The 21,081-nt window shown below is 40.8% G+C and overlaps 1 protein-coding gene across 1 annotated transcript in view; it reads right to left on the bottom strand.

Moving 5' to 3' along the window:
- The window catches only part of tiam1a (TIAM Rac1 associated GEF 1a), a 180,201-nt gene that overhangs the window by 68,355 nt on the left and 90,765 nt on the right, over positions 1–21,081 (bottom strand). Inside the window, exons 12-13 of the mRNA XM_034178322.1 lie at positions 17,373–17,543; positions 7,307–7,411 (exon numbers count right to left, since the gene is read on the bottom strand). Of these exons, the coding sequence (XP_034034213.1) occupies positions 7,307–7,411; positions 17,373–17,543 (276 nt within the window). The remainder of the gene's footprint in view (positions 1–7,306; positions 7,412–17,372; positions 17,544–21,081) is intronic.

Here is a 21,081-nt window from a genome sequence, read left to right as displayed (position 1 = left end):
TCAGGATGAAAGAGAGTGAAATGAGTTGTTGATCAAAGTGGTAAAGATAAAAGAGCACTTGAGGGGGGAAGAAATCCAGTTATACAATGAATGTGCTGTGAGACAGTTCACTGTGTCACCTACCAAAGTGCCGTCACAAAGAGAATTCATTTTGTGGGGTTACTGCGGCTGAATAAGGCAAAGCTGAAGTCCTTTTCACCACGACTGAGTGTTAATACAGACAATAAGAAATGCACAAAGATGCACAAACAGACTGTTTGTCACACACTCATAATACAATTCTGGATAATTTATGACCTGTGGTTTTTCCAGCCGACTGATTCTGTTTTTTTTTTTCCTCTCTGTCCGAGGTGCAGAGGGCAATGCGCAGGAGTAGCACCCTGGACAACGGGATGCCGGACTGACAGCGAGATGCCATGCCTGAAGCTTATGCAGCAGATGTTTTGATTTCATGTTTTCTATTTCTTCAGCTTTGTAAAACTTTGTAAAAACCTTGTAATAGTTAGAATGGCCTTAACAGTGGGTCACCCCTCTGAGTCTGGTCTGCTTGAGGTTTCTTCCTCAGTATCATCTGAGGGTGTTTTTCCTTAAGGCCCCTTCACACATAGTGCAAAGTTTGGTCGAATATGGCGAAACAGCGCGAAACAGTTTGAATTAGCGCACCACGAAACAGTGCGCCTACCTGGTGCAAGGGTTTGCACATGCGACGGTGTGCGCCTACCTGGTGCAAGGGTTTGCACATGCGACGGTGTCTTTCAAGCAGGAACACACTACAAGCTGCACCACACTGTGCCGCTGATGTGGATTAAATAAAAATTAGAATCAACTGGTACTTTTTTTTTTTTTTTTGCCAGCTTGCACTCGACCGAGACGTACGCACTTTTCTCTTCTCCCTCCCTCCTTATCTTTCCTGCTTTTGTGGCGTGTTGTCTGTGAGGCTGCAGCTTTGCTCTTCTGGAAACGACAAAAATGGATCTGTTAAAGTGGTCTCTGAACGCAATTGACACTATTTTTTCTACAAGACCTTCGGGAGCGGAGGACCCGACCTGTCCTGCTGGGACGCATGTGATGGGTTACGTGATGGACTCGTGGAGGAGATGGCAGGTCATGTGCCTTTACATGCTTTCTGTGGAGGACGTTGAAGATGTGTACATATTCGGCTTGGTGATGACCGGCTTTCTGATGTGTGGTGCGGGCACTCTGCTGGTTTACCGGAAAATCAAGAAAGTGGAAGCAGCTTTGATTGGTCGTTCCAAGCTGCCCTATATGATTGATTCGATTGGGAAGGCAGTGGCTGCGCAGTCGGCGGGGGTTAACCGCGCGTTGGATGACATCTTGAGGAAGATTGCAGCCCTGGAAACCCGCTATGACCGTCTGTGAAGACCACATTCTACATTTCAGATGCATTGAGAGCCACTCTGTTCTCAGAACTGTGGAATCTTTCAGGCGTCTGTTAATCTGGCTATTCATTTGGCTTCCCCAAATACAGCTGCACTTCAAGGTCGCTGTGATAAGAAACCTCCTCAGAAGATCAACACCTAAGCCTCGCTCCATGGTCTTCCCCCCTCCCCTCAGCTTCTCCAGCTCTGACGTGAACTGTGAACTGTCTAGGACTTTCTCAGCCTGCGCAGGGCTGTTCCCTTCCCCCCCCAGACTGTCAGACAAGGCCGTTGACGGCGCCGAACTGGCTGCCTTCCGGAGTGTTCTGATAAACTGGTCCTTTCAAATCTCGGTTGTCGTCCTGTGTCCTTGTTTTGTCTCTGTGATTATTGTTTTTTGTGCTGATGGGATTTTTTTTTTTCCTCATTGCCGCTGTGTAATGCAGCGGCTATGAGGGGTTTTTTTTCTTCTCCTTTTCCCTCGTGTTTTGCTTTCATATATATGTTTTATGTACCGGGCCGGCCTATGTGTTGTGTGTTATGTGTGTTGTTTGTTATGGGTCGGTGTTGGTTTGCTCAGCCCTGCTGTTGACCAAGACAGGGATGTACATCTGGAGCTGGTCCCCGGGCGCCTAATGGCAACCTCTGCTCCTACTGGCAAATAGGATGGGTTAAATGCAGTAGCCACATTTCATTGTGCAGGAAAGTTCTTCTGTTCTGTGCATATGACAATAAAATTTCCTTGATTCCTTGATTCCTTGATACTTGTGGAACCACATCGCGCCGCTGATGTGGAATAAATAAAAAATAAAAACCAGTTAGTACCCGTGGAACCACATCACGCCGCTGATGTGGAATAAAAAAAAAATACCACCCACAGGATTCGTAGCTGCACTTTACTGATTGCCAGCCCGAAACTTTACCACTGAGCTACCATCACTGGCCTGTAAACAGTGCGGGGAAAATGCCTGAAATCAACAAAGAGATGGATGTATTTAAAAAAAAAACATACACCATAAAAACACAGCAATTTAGATTGAATCCCTCTTATCAAACGGGCAAAAGAAATATGATCCATCTGTTCCTCTGTAGATGACACATGGTCACAGACATACGTACAGTCATGAAATGACATGAATGAGAAGCAGTTCACTCTTCTCATGTCCACATCTGCTGGCATATGTCCAGCCACCCTGTGTCTTGTGGACGGCACGCCAGAACTGACACCGTGGCATATGGAACAGAGCTCACGTGGGTGACGTGAAAGTCAAATCGCATGCTGAGTGTTATGATGATGGTCCGTTTCAACCTAGGGGTAGCCTATCAATGGGCTGCAGTGAGGGAGCGTGCACACGCTCGCTGCAGCCCACAGCATGTATCGCCACAGCGATATACGTACGTTTTTATTTATGTCCACGTGATGACAGCAAACAGACACACGCGCATCACAGTGGGCAATTGTTAGTCCATGTCCGTCCAAACACAATATGTGGTGTCTCCACAGCTCTCACAGATCTCCACAGCTGCTTCAGTGGGCGGACACACCTCCTGTCAGTTCAGCGCACACACCAAAGCCACACTCGTGGGGAACTTAGACAAATTTCCCTGCCAGCACAACAGTGATTGTCTGCAGACTGTTGTCGTGCCAAGAGTGCTAATGGCCACACATTTTCTAAGTGCCATGCAAGCAGTGTTAGATGATCGCGCGTGTCAGCTGGAATTTGGCCGACACCTGCCGCGAGAGGGATTGATTGGTTCGCACAGTGCACTCTCTGTCTTTCAGCCACTGGTGTGTGCAAATAGTTCTAGCAACAGGTGTACGAGGCGTTTGAGGCAGAGATGATTTTACACGTTTTGCACATGATTCCTGCTTCATGCGCACTTTGACCAAACTTCGCACTTTGTGTGAAGGGGAACTTAGCACTGTCACCTGTGTGCTTGCTCTAGGGTTTGGTAAGATTAGACCTTATACTGAAATGACTTGCTAGCATGTTGCTCGTGGGGATCCACAGGCTCTAGATTGGATAGTGTTTATAAAATAGGGAGCTGACATTTTGCAAGGGTAGTAATAAATTGTGCAAAGTTTCTATAATGAACTGGAAATATGTGCAAGTCCAAAATGTTTTTAGAGCCTCAACAGTTTTTAGAAGAAGAACTCAACCCTTTTTTCCTGTTAATTATGTAATTTTTGAATGTTAATTTACTGTCTTAATGAATTTATAAATTGTTTAGGTTCTTGTTATTATATACACACTATTATTATTATTATTATTATTTTATTTGTACTTCTATTTTGTCATTTGATTTTGAAAATGGACCACAATGGAAATAAGTGCTTTCACTTTCTTGTCATCCATGTATTTTAACACAATTTTCAATTACATTATGTACCTACATTTAACTTATTAAATAAAATCACACATGCACACACACAGTCACACTTTTAATATGAAGATGATTTATCAGCCCCTGTTGGAATGGTGTGTTAGTCCAGAATGTAATTAGCAATGTTAGCTAATATCTGTAGTTTCTCCAAAAATATTAGTCCTTTCAACATCTTGGGTTGGCAGCATTCATCCTTGACCTAAAATACATAAGCCAAACGGCAAATGTCAGCTGTCCTCAGTTTGTCCATGATCTAATACACACGTATGCACACAGAGAGGTTCTTGTCTTTTATGCATTCTGCCACAGGCAGGTGCTTCTACTTTTACACAGAGATGGTGGCGGAAGACAAACACAATGCACATTTCACTCGTGGTACCAGCAACATGACACTTAACTAAATTGACTAAACCAATTGGACTACAAAAACACCTAAATCAATAACACTAACTACATTGTTAAACTAACACAAACCACAATAACAACATTTAAAACCCCAAACTTGCATGGTGCATTGCAGCACAACATCCATTGTTTATTGGTTAGCTAAAATCGCTAATCGCTTTCTGTTTTCACAGCATTCATCCTTGACCCAAAATACACAAGCAAACCAAATGGCAAATGTCTGCTCTTCCCAGTTTGTCTGTGATCGAAGCCATACACACACGCATGCATAGATGCACCCAGAGGCCACTTGGATATTATAATATATAGGGTGGGCCAATAAAATGTTACCTTTTTGATTGTACACAAGTTTTTGAAATGAGAACTGATTTGAAAGTTTTATTTACAGACTTGTAACAGAAGCATCAAATTAACATTTGACACCAAAGGTTACCCACTTTATCTCTTGTTTTCCGCACAGTTCAATAATTGATCACATGTTCAATCCACGCTCCTCTTCTCTGGATTACAAAAGTGGTAACATTTTATTGGCCCACCCTGTAGATGATGCACCTTTTGGATCTTAAGAGTTTTGCATGCTTTGTGAATGAAATTTGCAACCAGATCATAAAACAAGCACAAGTGCATATGTACCAGAATATGCACAAGCAACATACCAATGAAAAAACTTAATTGTAGTGAACAATATTTCACTAGTTTGGCCATCCATGCTTCCTTGGATGTTATGTCATAGTTCATAAACTGCTGATTGTAGTCTTAGATTTGGTGTCAATTTTTTTAAGATACAAGTTTCTATGGATGCTAATGCAACACTGCCAGGAAATGTTGCATTACCATTTTAATGGACAAAAACAACTAAATTCACCTACTCAGATCCCAGTAAGTGCTGAAGGTTAGAACACATTTTGGGTTAAATTTCTTACAGAGAATTTTGAATTTTGCTCCACTGAATATTTTTACTGTTGGAAACACATTTTAACCATTGACATAACTAATTTCATCCTTCATTTTAGAAACAAGAGTGGATTTTGACCTTAAATTATTCACAGACCCCAAGTTTCCATTTGCTCCATTTGCATGTTTTTCATGAAAATGACCACCAACCATTAACCCCAATAATTTTGCTACTCACGATGTACCTAATAAACTCTAAGGCTAGAGAGAAGGTATTGGCATAAATTACTAATGGACCCCAAGTTTCCAATTTTCCAACTGAATATTTTTCCTAAAAATCCCTGCAAAGGCCTGTTTTGGCCTTCATGTATTTTGGTAACAGGTTGTTCCCTTGAAGAAATTAACTTTACAGAATTTAAAGAATCCCAGCTGAATGCCTATTTTCAACATGGTGATGAAATGCAAAAGGGAAGTTGTTTGTTGGTAATAATTTGTCCCCAAGATCACAACTTTTCAACCAGTCCAAAAATCTGTTTGGTTAGGTTGGTAGTGAGTTGTCTAGAGTCAGAAAAGAAATTCCCAATGTAAAATATAAATAGTAATTTGATCACAAATTGGCTTTGGACAACACTGAAAACATTAAAATACAGTCAAGCCACACTCCATTATCACTTATTAATTAATTTAACCCTCTGGGGTCCGAGGGCATTTTTTGGACAGTTCACTCGCCTGGCATAAATGTTTTATTATTGCTGTTAACAGCTCTCCCTGCATCCCACAATCAAGTTTTATGTCTCTTTTTTTAGGACAGCCTGTGCTTTCAGAATATATATGTTTTTGTTGTGTTTTATAAGTGTAATAAAGGTTTACAATAAAAAATAGGCAAGGAAAAAATAAAGCGAAAAATAATTTTCCACACACATTTATTCAAAACACACAGCAAACTATAATAAACAACTGTTTTGACACTTTATAAAGATAATTTGAGGTCTTGTGTGAAAGACTGCACAACAAAAAGGTTCAAACAATAAACACAAATGCACATTTTGAACAATATATACAAAACGGTCTATGCGTTTTGTTGTCCATTGATACGGTAAACAGTGCTTTACGCAGAGAAAGCAACAGAGTTATCCAGTAACATTCACATGCAAACTAGTGGAGCAATGCTGACAGTTACACACTCTTTGTTTGAGCACGTGAGACTGTCATCAGAGGCTATCCATCTGCTCCTGCTTTCACCGATCACTGTGCGTAATGGCGCAGGGCGCACTGAGTATGTACTAATAGTATGTACTCATTGGAGCACCCAGGGGGCTATTCAAAAGGGCCAACTAGTAACATATCACTCCTGAAAACAATCTTTGGCTTTTCATGTGAGGTAAATCTGCCCTATGATTGGATTTTGGAAAACCATGTGACGATGAACCAATTCCGATTGGACACTCACATTGCGCATGTCATCACACAGCTTCTATGAGGAGTACAAAGATGGCTGATGGCTGGCTCGAAAGTCCGCGGAGTTAACTTTTCAGCAAAAAAAAGTACATTTCTATCTCATATCATTCAAAAGTTATTTATAATGTAGTAAAGCTTAGTCTTAGCCGTCGTATACGACGGCGTCGGCCCTAGAGGGTTAATAGATCAAAAGATCAAAATCCTTAAATGTCTGCAGAAATATGTTGCAGATGTTTTATCACTCATGGTTTCCAGTGTCATCTTCTATGCTATAGTGTGCTGAGGCAGCAGGCTGAAGGCAGCTCATATGAACAGACTCAACAAGCTCATCAGGATTGCTGGCTTTGTCCTGGGGTTTGAGCTGGAATCTGTGATGGAGGTGTCAGAGAGGAGGATGCTGAGGAACCTGCTCAGCATCCTGGACAACACTTCCCACCCCCTGCATGTCACGATGACATCCTGTTAGAGCACCTTAAGCCATAGACTGAAACCGCCGAGGTGCACCACAGAACGCCATAGTGGATCTTTCCTACTAGTGGCAAGAAACTGTCTAATTCCTCCCCCTTCTGCAGGATGAATACATAATGAACAGAGATATTCAAAGTTACTCATTTATTCAGAAAAAATATGTTGTACTTATTGTAAAAAAAAAAAAAAAAAAATCACGTATACTGTTTACAGTCTCTGTACAAATAATTTACTTTGGGACAATTAAAGTTCATGTTATCTTAAAATATATCAACACTGGTTATAAAGAAAAGTCTTCAGAGTTCATGTATCCTCACCAGATCTGAGATGTCCTCTTCAGGTCTGGGGACATAGAAGTGGCTTTGGTTGTCAACGAGGACCCTCAAACGCAGGTAGTGTCTGGATGGATCCAAATTATGGGCCTAGAGAAATCATTTAGAAAAAATAGAAGTGAAGGAAACCATGAGCATCTCTTTTTCCAAAATATAACAAGACACCTTCATAGCCTTAACATTCATGTCCTGAGATTTTCTAAACCTTGTGATGTGAAGCTTAAGTGTATCTCCTAATTCAACAGAAAGAATATTTTTCAATTCAGCTCTACCAATATCACATCACTTGCCAAAAAGACATTAGGCACTATTTCCTTGTGAGATGACATAGATTCACATGCATGTGCACACATCAACCACGCCATTCCCTCAGCGGAGTATCAGCTATACATATTATTAGGTGTCATTTTCTTTTCTACTTCACCATGAAGCACATTCATTTTCTGAAGCCGGATCGTCCTCAGAAGGAGGTTGGGAGGGCTGAAGCCTATCAAAGCAGAGAAAAAACAAGCACTCACAGGGACCAGGAGTGGAGGTGTATGGCTCAAAAACTAAGTCAATGTAAAAATATAGCCAGCAACACTCAAGTGTCCTTCTTAATAAAGGTTTTAATGACTCACGGCAAGGCGACAGGATCAGGAGCACAGACGCGTTTAGACTAGGTCTTCATCAGTGTGTAAGGCCGTTCAGGAAATGACGTCTTTTATGGTAACACCAATTAAAAACAGGTGTAGAACTCCACAAGACATGCAAATGCAGACATTACTAATAATAAACCAAAACATTCAAAAGCGGATAATAATAATAATAAGAAGAAGAAGAAAGAAATAATAAAAAGAAAATAATAAAAAGCCCAATGTAGAGAAAATACACTACAAAAAAATTTACACTGCAAAAAAAAATTTTACACTAAAAGAAAAACAAAAAAAACACCATCAACATGTAAGAGTACCAAAATGAGGCCTACCAATATATAAAGGTCTACATCAACATATGTTTTTATGTCAGACATGCTTGAACCCTCGTGCACATGCGTGAGTTTTTCCACGCCTGTCGGTGACGTCATTCGCCTGTGAGCACGCCTTGTGGAAGGAGTGGTCCCGCCCCCTCATCGGATTTTCATTGTCTGGAAATGGCGGAATGAAAAAGACTTTTTTTCCATCAGAATTTTTTCAGAAGCTGTTAGAGACTGGCACCTGGGAACCATTCGAAAAATTTATCTGGCTTTTGGTGAAAATTTTACGGGCTTCACAGAGAATAAGGACTTTAACTACAGCTTTAAGGACCCCTTTAAGGACGGTTGGTGCACCGCGCTCCGAGCTGCGACGTCGCGGCACAAACCACTGGATCATTTCTAAGCTGATGACTCTGTGGATACGAGACCGTCGTATCCATGGGACATGCCTATCTCGGCTTTCAGTGCTTACCAGTCGAGTGAGTATAAGAGAACTTGTGGAGAGCTGGACATGTACCAACTTGTCCTCTAACACTCCGAAATGGAGGTGTTCCTTTGTCTCGCTTCATCAGCGAATCGGTCGTGATGCGCAAAGCCTCCGCACGGCTTTCCATGACAAAATCTCTTCTTAAAAGTGAAATCTGCCGGAAAATGGCTGATGTCCAGCTCTTGTGATAACCAGAGAAAGAGCACACGATGGTCTCGTATCCACAGAGCCATCAGATTAGAAATGATCCAGTGGTTTGTGCCGCGACCTTGCAGCTCGGAGCGCGGCGCACCGACCGTCCTTAAAGGGGTCCTTAAAGGGGTCCTTAAAGCTGTAGTTAAAGTCCTTATTCTCTGCGAAGCCCGTAAAATTTTCAACAAAAGCCAGATACATTTTTCAAATGGTTTCCAGGTGCCAGTCTCTAACAGCTTCTGAAAAAATTCTGATGGAAAAAAGTCCTTTTCATTCCGCCATTTCCAGACAATGAAAATCCGACGAGGGGGCGGGACCACTCCTTCCACAAGGCGTGCTCACAGGCGAATGACGTCACCGACAGGCGTGAAAAAACTCACGCATGCGCACGAGGGTTCAAGCATGTCTGACGTAAAAACATATGAATGAAATCCATATAGTTTTTAAAAAAAATAAAAAGTACCGTTACTTTATGGACAGATCTCGTATACCACATATGGGCACCAGTGAACAAAGGCTCAAACTGAAACTACTGTCCTTAGGGCTACACACTTACAAAAAACAGTATATAAAAAGACATTCATGAAAAAATACAAAAAACACAGAAAAAAAATGGAAAAATACTGGAGGGATACCATGGACTATAAGAATGGTAAGATCCATCCATGGATGTCTGCAGTTGGCTTCACACCACGGGTAGGGCGCCAACGCCGAGGGCAGTACATGCCTCGCGCCGGTGCTCGACCTCACGGGAGATCCAGCAGTGATACATCTACGGATAACAGCCGTGGTCACCGTTTTTTAGAGAGACCTACCGGGAGATATCATATGAGGAGCATTGCTCAAAGCGGCGGACAAGGAGGGCGGGAGATGGCACCGTCCGCACTTCATACCGGATACCATAGTCCTGGAGAGCGGCTTGTCAGTGGTCAACTTGTCCAACAGACCCTTATCCGAGGAGGAAGCCTCAGTCTTACAAAAAGGTCTTTCTTTTGTTCCTTCACAAAAAGCTAAATCTTTTGAAACTAGAGTTGAAATGTATAAATTGTTAAGAGTTGTGAACCTGAAAGCTTTTTTCTACAAGGGGCCGACTCATGCTCCATCTTTCTCACAGAGGTGTGATGTCCAGTCTGTCCAACTTGAGTCATCTTCTGACCCGTCCTGCAGTTATCCTGCTCTGAAAACGGGACTGAGGGCCAAAAGTACATTTGTTCCTCCTGTGTTGAATCCAGCAGTGGCCACGTTTTGTAGACTTATGGAAAAAGAGGTGATTGACTTAACTAAAAACGCTAAGAAGCTGCATTCCAATTTAAGCCCACAAGAGCAAGAAGCCTTGCGACGTCTATCTAGTGATACTGATATTGTTATTCGTAATGCGGATAAGGGGGGTGCTGTGGTTATTCAGAGTAAAGTCTGTTATAGAAATGAGATTCTTCTGCAACTGAGTGATAATTCTTTTTATGCTCCTCTCTCATATGATCCCACTGTTAGATTTCAAGATGAATTCTTTTCTCAAAAAATCAGTGGATGAGAAACTTATCACACTAGATGAATTAAATTTTCTTTTTCAAAGATATCCAGTGTGTCCTATTTTTACACTCTTCTTAAGATACATAAGAGTTTGGTTGAACCAGTACCTGGACGGCCTATTGTTGCAGGCAATGACTCTCTTACATAGCCTATTTCTATTTATATTGATCAACATATTAAACAACTGGTTTTTCAGCTACCGTCATTTATTAAAGACACTACTGATTTTCTTAATAAATTAGAGGCGACACAGTGTGTCGCCTCTAATTTATTAAGAAGTGTTGAGTGTTACAAAAGAGGACCTTGTCTGCACAATAGACGTAGCCAGTCTGTATACAAATGTACCACGTTGAAGGGCTACTAGCATTGAAGTTTTTCCTTGATACAAGAGATAATCCTGTCCCTCCCATTAATTTCCTTTTGGACATGTCTGAACTTATTTTGAATAGAAATTATTTCAAATTTGAGGATTCCTATTTTTTACAATGTCAAGGTGTTAGTATGGTCAGTGTATGTAGTCCAAATTATGCCAATTTATTTATGGGCAAGTATGAAGAAGATTTTGTATACAATAATAATCCATTTTTACCCTTTTTAAAGTGTGGGTTTTGCTACATAGATGATATTGTTTTCATTTTTTCTGGAACTGTGGCTCAACTTGAGGATTTTAAGGTTTATATTGATTCTAGGATGCCTACTATTAAGTTTACGCTAGAATTTAGCTCGGATTCTGTTTCTTTTCTTGATGTGAATGTGTGTAAGGATGACTATTTTAGTACCAGTCTGTATAAGAAAAAGACTGACTCTAATAGTTATTTGCATTTCACCAGTTATCATCCATCTGGTCTTAAAAAGAGTCTGTCTTTCAGTCAATTTTTGAGAGTAAGGAGAATTTGTAGTACTGAGGAGAGTTTTGATGTACAGGCAGAGGAACTCTATAATAGATTTCTAGTAAAAGGATATGACAAAAAGAAACTGGTGGACTGCTGGCACAGGGTCAAACAAATTGACAGACGGTCACTTTTAACTCCTAAACCTCGTCCGTCCAATACTTCATGGTTGGTCTGTGCCACTACTTTCTCGGATATTAGATAGATATTAAAAACAGTGTTAAGAAATATTGGTACATTTTGTCAAGTGATCCACAAGTTGGCCATTTGTTTCGAGTTGCCTATATTTGCCCATAAGAGAGCCCCTAACCTGACAGGCAAGCTTGTTAAGACAGACACATACACGCACCCGGAACATTTTTTGTCTTCACTGCCTAATGGGAATTATCCTTGCCGGGGTTGTGTTCAGTGTAAAGGCTTAGCTAATTATAGGCCAATCTCCAACCTTCCTTTTCTCTCAAAAATTCTTGAAAGGGTAGTTGTAAAACAGCTAACTGATCATCTGCAGATGAATGGTCTATTTGAAGAGTTTCAGTCAGGTTTTAGAATTCATCATAGTACAGAAACAGCATTAGTGAAGGTTACAAATGATCTTCTTATGGCCTCAGACAGTGAATTCATCTCTGTGCTCATCCTGTTAGACCTCAGTGCAGCTTTTGATACTGTTGACCATAAAATTTTATTACAGAGATTAGAGCATGTCATAGGTATTAAAGGCACTGCGCTGCAGTGGTTTGAATCATATTTATCTAATAGATTACAATTTGTTCATGTAAATGGGGAGTCTTCTTCACGGACTAAGGTTAATTATGGAGTTCCACAAGGTTCTGTGCTAGGACCGATTTTATTCACTTTATACATGCTTCCCTTAGGCAGTATTATTAGAAAGCATTGCTTAAATTTTCATTGTTACGCAGATGATACCCAGCTTTATCTATCCATGAAGCCAGAGGACACACACTAGTTAGTTAAACTGCAGGATTGTCTTTCAGACATAAAGACATGGATGACCTCTAATTTCCTGCTTTTAAATTCAGATAAAACTGAAGTTATTGTACTTGGCCCCACAAATCTTAGAAACATGGTGTCTAACCAGATCCTTACTCTGGATGGCATTACCCTGACCTCCAGTAATACTGTGAGAAATCTTGGAGTCATTTTTGATTAGGATATGTCCTTCAATGCACATATTAAGCAAATATGTAGGACTGCTTTTTTGCATTTGCACAATATCTCTAAAATTAGAAAGGTCTTGTCTCAGAGTGATGCTGAAAAACTAATTCATGCATTTATTTCTTCTAGGCTGGACTATTGTAATTCATTATTATTAGGCTGTCCTAAAAGTTCCCTGAAAAGCCTTCAGTTAATTCAAAATGCTGCAGCTAGAGTACTGACAGGGACTAGAAGGAGAGAGCATATCTCACCCATACTGGCCTCTCTTCATTGGCTCCCTGTTAATTCCAGAATAGAATTTAAAATTCTTCTTCTTACTTATAAGGTTTTGAATAATCAGGTCCCATCTTATCTTAGGGACCTCATAGTACCATATCACCCCAATAGAGCGCTTCGCTCTCAGACTGCAGGCTTACTTGTAGTTCCTAGGGTTTATAAGAGTAGAATGGGAGGCAGAGCCTTCAGCTTTCAGGCTCCTCTCCTCTGGAACCAGCTCCCAATTCGGATCAGGGAGACAGACATCCTCTCTATGTTTAAGATTAAGCTTAAAACTTTCCTTTTTGCTAAAGCTTATAGTTAGGGCTGGATCAGGTGACCCTGAACCATGCCTTAGTTATGCTGCTATAGACGCACTGAGTGTCTTTTTATTCACCTCTTTTTGCTCTGTATGCACCACTCTGCATTTAATCATTAGTGATTGATCTCTGCTCTCTTCCACAGCATGTCTTTTTCTTGATTCTCTCCCATCAGCCCCAACCAGTCCCAGCAGAAGACTGCCCCTCCCTGAGCCTGGTTCTGCTGGAGGTTTCTTCCTGTTAAAAGGGAGTTTTCCTTCCCACTGTCGCCAAGTGCTTGCTCACAGGGGCTTGTTTTGACCATTGGGGTTTTTCTGTAATTATTGTATGACTTTTGCCTTACAATATAAAGCACCTTGGGGCAACTGTTTGTTGTGATTTGGCGCTATATAAATAAAATTGATTTGATTTGATTTGTAACGCTATGATTAAGGGAGACTGCTTTACACATCCACATTCGGGCCGTAAATATTTGGTGAAGAGCAGGATTTCCTGCAAAACTAAGTTTGTTGTTTACTTGCTAAAATGCCCTTGTGGCCTGTGTTATGTGGGCAAGACTAAGAGAGAACTAAAGACTCGCATCTCGGAACATAAAAGTAACATTAGGAACAGAGTTGAAAAGTCTTTGGTGGCGAGACATTTTTTGAGTGCTGGCCACGATGTATGTTCTCTCAGATTTCAAGGTATAGAAATGGTTGAACCCCCTAGAAGGGGAGGTAACAGGGAGAGGTTTCTATTACAGTGGGAAGCATTTTGGATACATACACTGCAAACGGAATTTCCGAGGGGAATGAATAAGGAATTACTGTTGGGCTGCTTTCTTTAAATTTGTATGTGTCATAGGTTTTCTACTTGTGCCTACATTTTTGGGCCTTGTACTTATATATTTTTTTGTTTTGAGGTGTGTTTTTTATCCTTTACTATGCCTATTTGGTTTTGTAAAGGCTTGATGTGTGATTTTATATTTGTATTGTTTCTATTTATGAGCTTCATTGTTATTGATATATGTTTTTGTATTTTTTCATGAATGTCTTTTTATATACTGTTTTTTGTAAGTGTGTAGCCCTAAGGACAGTAGTTTCAGTTTGAGCCTTTGTTCACTGGTGCCCATAAATGGTATATACAAGCCACAGCTGTTGATGTAGACCTTTATATATTGGTAGGCCTCATTTTGGTACTCTTATGTGTTGATGGTGGGTTTTTTTTTGTTTTGTTTTTTGCAGTGTAAATTTTTTTGTAGTGTAGTGGGCTTTTTCTTATTTTTCTTTTTATTATTTTTCTTTTTATTATTTCTTTCTTATTATTCATATTATCCGCTTTTGAATGTTTTGGTTTATTATTAGTAATGTCTGCATTTGCATGTCTTGTGGAGTTCTACACCTGTTTTTGATTGGTGTTACCATAAAAGACGTCATTTCCTGAACGGCCTTACACACTGATGAAGACCTAGTGGAAACGCGTCTGTGCTCCTGATCCTGTGGCCTTGCCGTGAGTCATTAAAACCTTTATTAAGTAGGGCTGAAGCCTATCCCAGTAGTCACTAAGCAAAAGGTAGGATACACCCTGGACAGGCCACCAATCTATTGCAGGAACTACATGCAAACACATTCACACTCAGTCAATTTAAAGTCACCAATTCATCCATCCATCCATCCATCCATCCATCCATCCATTTTCTTCTGCTTTATCCGGAGTCGGGTCGCGGGGGCAGCAGCTCAAGCAAAGCCGCCCAGACCTCCCGACCCACACACACCTCCCCCAGCTGCTCCGGGGGAACCCCGAGGCATTCCCAAGCCAGCTGAGAGATGCAGTCTCTCCAGTGTGTCCTGGGTCTTCCCCAGGGCCTCATCCCAATGGGACGTGCCCGGAACACCTCTCCAGCGAGGCGTCCAGGGGGCATCTGGAAAAGATGCCCAAGCCACCTCAGTTGGCTCCTTTCGACGTGGAGGAGCAGCGGCTCGACTCCGAGCTCCTCCCGAGTGACTGAGCTCCTCACCCTATCTCAAAGGAAGCGCCCAGCCACCCTGCGAAGGAAACTCATCTCGGCCGCTTGCACTAATTTAAACACCGGCACACTGGACAGAGCTGGTCCAGTGTGTCGCGACCAGGACGAAAACCACACTGCTCCTCTTGAATCCGAAGTCACCAATTCACTGAACCTGTATGTCTCTGGAAGTGGGAGGAAGCTGGAGCACCCAGGGGGAACCCCCGCAAAAATGTGGTGAACATGCAAACTCTACACAGAAAAGACTAGGTGGAAGAGAACTGTAAGGCAACAGTGCCAACCACTAAGCCACCGTGCCAACCAATAAAAAGGAGAAGAAGAAGGTTATCGTGTTGTGCCATACAGCACCAAACTCTTTGTATTTTTAATAAAGAATGAAATAATTTAAGTCTAAGACATAGTCAGTGGCTTGGAAATGTTCAAAGAAAACTGGCTGAAAAAGTGATAATGTGCTCATAATTTTAATTAGGGATGCACCGATGCAGATCCCAGTATCGGGTATGAGCCTGATCCCATATGTACTAGATCTGTTAGAAAAGTATTGAACCTTTTTATTTTTTTTCAAAAACCATATGGATTTGAATCACGTGTGATTGCATCAGCCAAGCTTGAACCTTTGTGCGCATGCATGAGTTTTTTCACGCCTGTTGGTTGCGTCATTCGCCTGTGAGCAGGCTTTGTGTGAGCAGTGGTCTCACCCCTCTCGTCAGATTTTTATTGCGAATAAATGCTGAAAAACGTTAAAAAAAAAAATTCCCTACCTCTCAATCCGGTCATGCTTTTTCCATAAATATCATCCAGGAGTGAATCCAGATGGAAGGCAGGGGGGACATGCTCTCCTTAGATTAAAGGTACACTTTTGAAGACAATTTTTCATACTACTAACACTATAATAAAAATTATTTTAACAATTAAAATGTTGAGAAAGAATTTAAATGTAAGAAAGAATTTAATAGTTACATTTATAAACAATGTAGATTATAAATTGTAAGTTTTACGGTTATAGAGCTGTCAACATTTAAATGTGAGGTCAAAAAAGATGTCTATATTATTTTTTAGAAAACACGTATTTATGTTCATTGAAGTGAAGAAGTCAAGAAAGGGTGACTATAAAGTGAGTGTTTGCAAAACTGGTTATCATTTTCATGTTGAGGTGGTGGGGGGGGGGGGGGTGTTGTTAGTTTTAAAATTAAGTAATCAGTAAAGTAACTAAGTTACTTTTTCAAGGAGTAATCAGTAATTGGATTACTTTTTCAAAGTAACTGTGGCAACACTGGTGCTCACAGACATTCAGTTTCATTTCATTTATTTGTGTTGTATATTTTGTAGTGCTGAAGTCCACAGGTTACATTTCAGTGAGATGTCTGGCAGTGTCGTGTTTGTTAAGAAACACATGGTTAATGTTAAAGCACAATTTGTTGCAGTCGAAAAGTGAAGTTACATGATTTAAGTGAATTGTTTGTAAATAAAAACAAAGGTAATGATATTGGTAGCCGTTACAGACAAAAAGTAAGGAACAACTGATGAATAAAACATGTTTTCAAAGTCATCATAAAAGTGTTATGGTATCATTAAGTATTTGTATCAGTACTCGGTATCGATGAGTACCCAAATGTAAGTACTCATACTTGTATTCAGTCTGGGAAAAAGTGGTATTGGTGCATCCCTAATTTTAATATTTAGTTGGCCCAATTGCTTATGGCCTCTAAAAATAGAGGTGCTGTGTAATTTGTAAATGGATCATGCAATGTTTTTTATTAAATCCCTTGAATAAATATAAAAGTCTCCACTACAAGTATGTCTCGACTGTTTTAGCTCAACTCCACTGTGATGAAGTAGAGCTGTTTAATATGAAACTTCAACGATATTTAAACATATAGATAGATGTAAAAAATACATTTGCACAAAAAGAAGGGCCGTTTGGCTGTTTTTGCAGTCACATGGTTTTCTGAGAAAATGTAATTCATGAGTGAGAGTTTATGAGCTTTATGTGGTAATTCATTGTATTCTAACCATGCCTGTGCTCTTGTCGGCAATTTTAAACACAACAGAGGTACTGTGTTTGTCTCAGTGTGCTCTTAACGTGGATGTAAGTGCACACAACGTACAGTGAGGTCCTGAGGTAAGGTAAAAACCAAACTCTACTGTACCTCACATTTCACAACATACTGCATGCATGCTATGAATTGTAACGTGCATTTAGCCACTAATCAGTCTCAAGGACTGCTGTCAGAGAGCACCCACCTTGCAGACAGTGCTCAGGACTTCCAGCGTCATTTCACCAGGCTGCACGACGGCCAGCACTGGCTGATTATTTGGCAGACACACCCAAGAGGGATTGAGGTAATCAGGAACCCAGATGTCACTATCCAGGGTTTGCTGGGGAAGACTTTTCATAGAGCCCCCTCTCTCCCTCTGGAAATATGATATTCACAAACAGAAGCAGGCACAGAGGGTTTATTCATCTTCAGATCAGCATTCAGTATAAACATAAAAAGTCAGATAGTGAATTTGATGTCAGCATGAAAGTCTGACCGTTCTTGCTGAAATACATACAACCCCCAATTCCAATGAAGTTGGAATGTTGTGTAAATGTAAATGAAACAGAATACAATGATTTGCAAATCCTCTTCAACCTATATTCAATTGAATACACCATGAAGACAACATATTAATGTTCAAACTGATAAACTGATGTCTTTGTGCAAATATTTGCTCATTTTGAAATCGTTGCTACAACACGTTTCAAAAACTTGGGGACGGGGCAACATAAGACTGGGGGAAGTTGATGAATGCTCAAAGAACACCTAATTGGAACAGGTGAGTGTCCTGATTGGGTATATAAAAGGAGCATCCCCAAAAGGCTCAGTCGTTCACAAGCAAAATGGGGCGAAGATCACCCCTTTGTGACAACTGCTTGAAAAAATAGTCCAACAGGTTAAGAACAATGTCTTCTAACGTTCAATTGCAAGGAATTTAGGGATTCCATCATCTACAGTCCATAATATAGTCAGAAGATTCAGAGAATCTGGAGAACTTTTTAATATAAGCGGCGAAGACCGAAAACTGACACTGAATGCCCGTGACCTTCGATCCCTCCGGCGGCACTGCATTAAAGACCGACACTCATGGTAAAGGCTCTTACTGCGTGGGCTCAAGAACACTTCAGAACACCATGTCAGTTAACACAGTTCATTGCTACATCTACAAGTGCAAGTTAAAAACTCTACCAATGCAAAGCGGAAAGCCATCCATCAACAACATCAGAAACGCCGCCGCCTTCTCTGGGCCTGAGCTCCTTTGAAATGGACAGACACAAAGTGGAAAAGTGTGCTCTGTGGTCTGATGAGTCCACATTTCAAATGTTTTTTGGAAATCATGAATGCCATGTCCTCTGGACAAAAGAGGTTCAAACAAAAAAAAAATCCAGCTTGGTACCAGCACAAAGTTAAAAGCCAGCATTTGTGATGGTATGGGGGGTGTGTTAGTGCCATGACATGGACAACTTACACCATCTGTGATGGCACCATCAATGCTGAAAGGTACATCCAGGTTTTGGAGCAACACATGCTGCCATCCAAGCAATGTCTTTTTCAGGGATGTCCCTGCTTATTTCTGCAAGACAATGCCAAGCCACATTCTGCACGTGTTACAACAGCGTGGCTTTGTAGTAAAAGAGTGTGGGTACTAGACTGGCCTGCTTGCAGTCCAGACCTGTCGCCCATTGAAAATGTGTGGTGCATTATGAAGCACAAAATACAACAGAGACCCCAGACTGTTGAATAACTGAAGTCGTACATCAAGCAAGAATGGGAAAGAATTCCACCTACAAAGCTTCAACAATTAGTGTCCTCAGTTCCCAAACGCTTATTGAGTGTTGTTAGAAGGAAAGGTGATGTAACACAGTGGTAAACATACCACTGTCCCAGCTTTTTTGAAATGTGTTGCAGGTATCCATTTCAAAATGAGCAAATATTTGCACAAAAACAATAAAGTTTATCAGTTTGAACATTAAATATCTTGTCTTTGTGGTGTATTCAACTGAGTGTAGGTTGAAGAGGATTTGCAAATCATTGTATTCTGTTTTTATTTACATTTTTTACACAATGTCCCAACTTCATTGGAATTGGGGTTGGAAAACACAAGAAAATGACATTGCTGCATTTTATGTATATAATTTTCTGCTAGATTACAATGTTATATGATGACTATTAGAACAGTTCTAATAGTAAAAATCATGGTCTAATTAGTCTCTTACTGCACAACCCACATACAAACCTCACTAATTTAAACATAAGATAAGATAGCAAGCAAGCAGTCGGTTTATTTATATAGCGCCAAATCACAATGCAAGTCACCCCGAGGTTATTCACCCTCCTAAGCGATCACATAGGTAACAGTGGTAAGGAAAAATTCCCCCTGGGTTTTTTGATTGTCGAAGACCAGTCTCGTTGTTGTTCCAAATCTCCTTCCTTAGTTTTACAACTATAAACACCACTTTTACATCCGTCAAGGATGGAATAAAGTCATCTGTGTTTAGTTATCTGTCTGTCTGTTAGCAGGTCTACATCAAAACTACTGCAAAGATTTTGATGACATTTTCACCCCAGATAGATATTAGGACATGGAAGACTCCATTAAATTTTGGAGGTGATCCGGATTCTGGATCAAGATTTCACTTTATATATGCTTTGAATGATAACATCAAAACTACTTCACGGATTCTCAATACATTTGCACCACAGATAGTTATTAGGGCATGGAAGACTCCACTAAATTTTGGGACGTGATCCAGATCTGGATTGGCGGATGTCAGAAATCTTAGATTTCTCTTGTTTCCCATGTAGCTAAACCTGTTGAAGGTCTACCTCTTTAGGACATTTTAGTGGTGCTAGGATGTGCATGAAGGGAAATATATCAATCAATCAATCAATCAATTTTTTTATATAGCGCCAAATCACAACAAACAGTTGCCCCAAGGCGCTTCATATTGTAAGGCAAGGCCATACAATAATTATGTAAAACCCCAACGGTCAAAACGACCCCCTGTGAGCAAGCACTTGGCTACAGTGGGAAGGAAAAACTCCCTTTTAACAGGAAGAAACCTCCAGCAGAACCAGGCTCAGGGAGGGGCAGTCTTCTGCTGGGACTGGTTGGGGCTGAGGGAGAGAACCAGGAAAAAGACATGCTGTGGAGGGGAGCAGAGATCGATCACTAATGATTAAATGCAGAGTGGTGCATACAGAGCAAAAAGAGAAAGAAACAGTGCATCATGGGAACCCCCCAGCAGTCTACGTCTATAGCAGCATAACTAAGGGATGGTTCAGGGTCACCTGATCCAGCCCCAACTATAAGCTTTAGCAAAAAGGAAAGTTTTAAGCCTAATCTTAAAAGTAGAGAGGGTGTCTGTCTCCCTGATCTGAATTGGGAGCTGGTTCCACAGGAGAGGAGCCTGAAAGCTGAAGGCGCTGCCTCCCATTCTACTCTTACAAACCCTAGGAACTACAAGTAAGCCTGCAGTCTGAGAGCGAAGCGCTCTATTGCGGTGATATGGTACTACGAGGTCCCTAAGATAAGATGGGACCTGATTATTCAAAACCTTATAAGTAAGAAGAAGAATTTTAAATTCTATTCTAGAATTAACAGGAAGCCAATGAAGAGAGGCCAATATGGGTGAGATATGCTCTCTCCTTCTAGTCCCCGTCAGTACTCTAGCTGCAGCATTTTGAATTAACTGAAGGCTTTTTAGGGAACTTTTAGGACAACCTGATAATAATGAATTACAATAGTCCAGCCTAGAGGAAATAAATGCATGAATTAGTTTTTCAGCATCACTCTGAGACAAGACCTTTCTGATTTTAGAGATATTGCGTAAATGCAAAAAAGCAGTCCTACATATTTGTTTAATATGCGCTTTGAATGACATATCCTGATCAAAAATGACTCCAAGATT

The sequence above is a fragment of the Thalassophryne amazonica genome, chromosome 9, assembly GCF_902500255.1.
Source record: "Thalassophryne amazonica chromosome 9, fThaAma1.1, whole genome shotgun sequence".
NCBI lineage: Eukaryota > Metazoa > Chordata > Actinopteri > Batrachoidiformes > Batrachoididae > Thalassophryne > Thalassophryne amazonica.
Note: the sequence above shows the minus strand (reverse complement) of the source record. Positions and strands in the feature narration are given on the sequence as shown.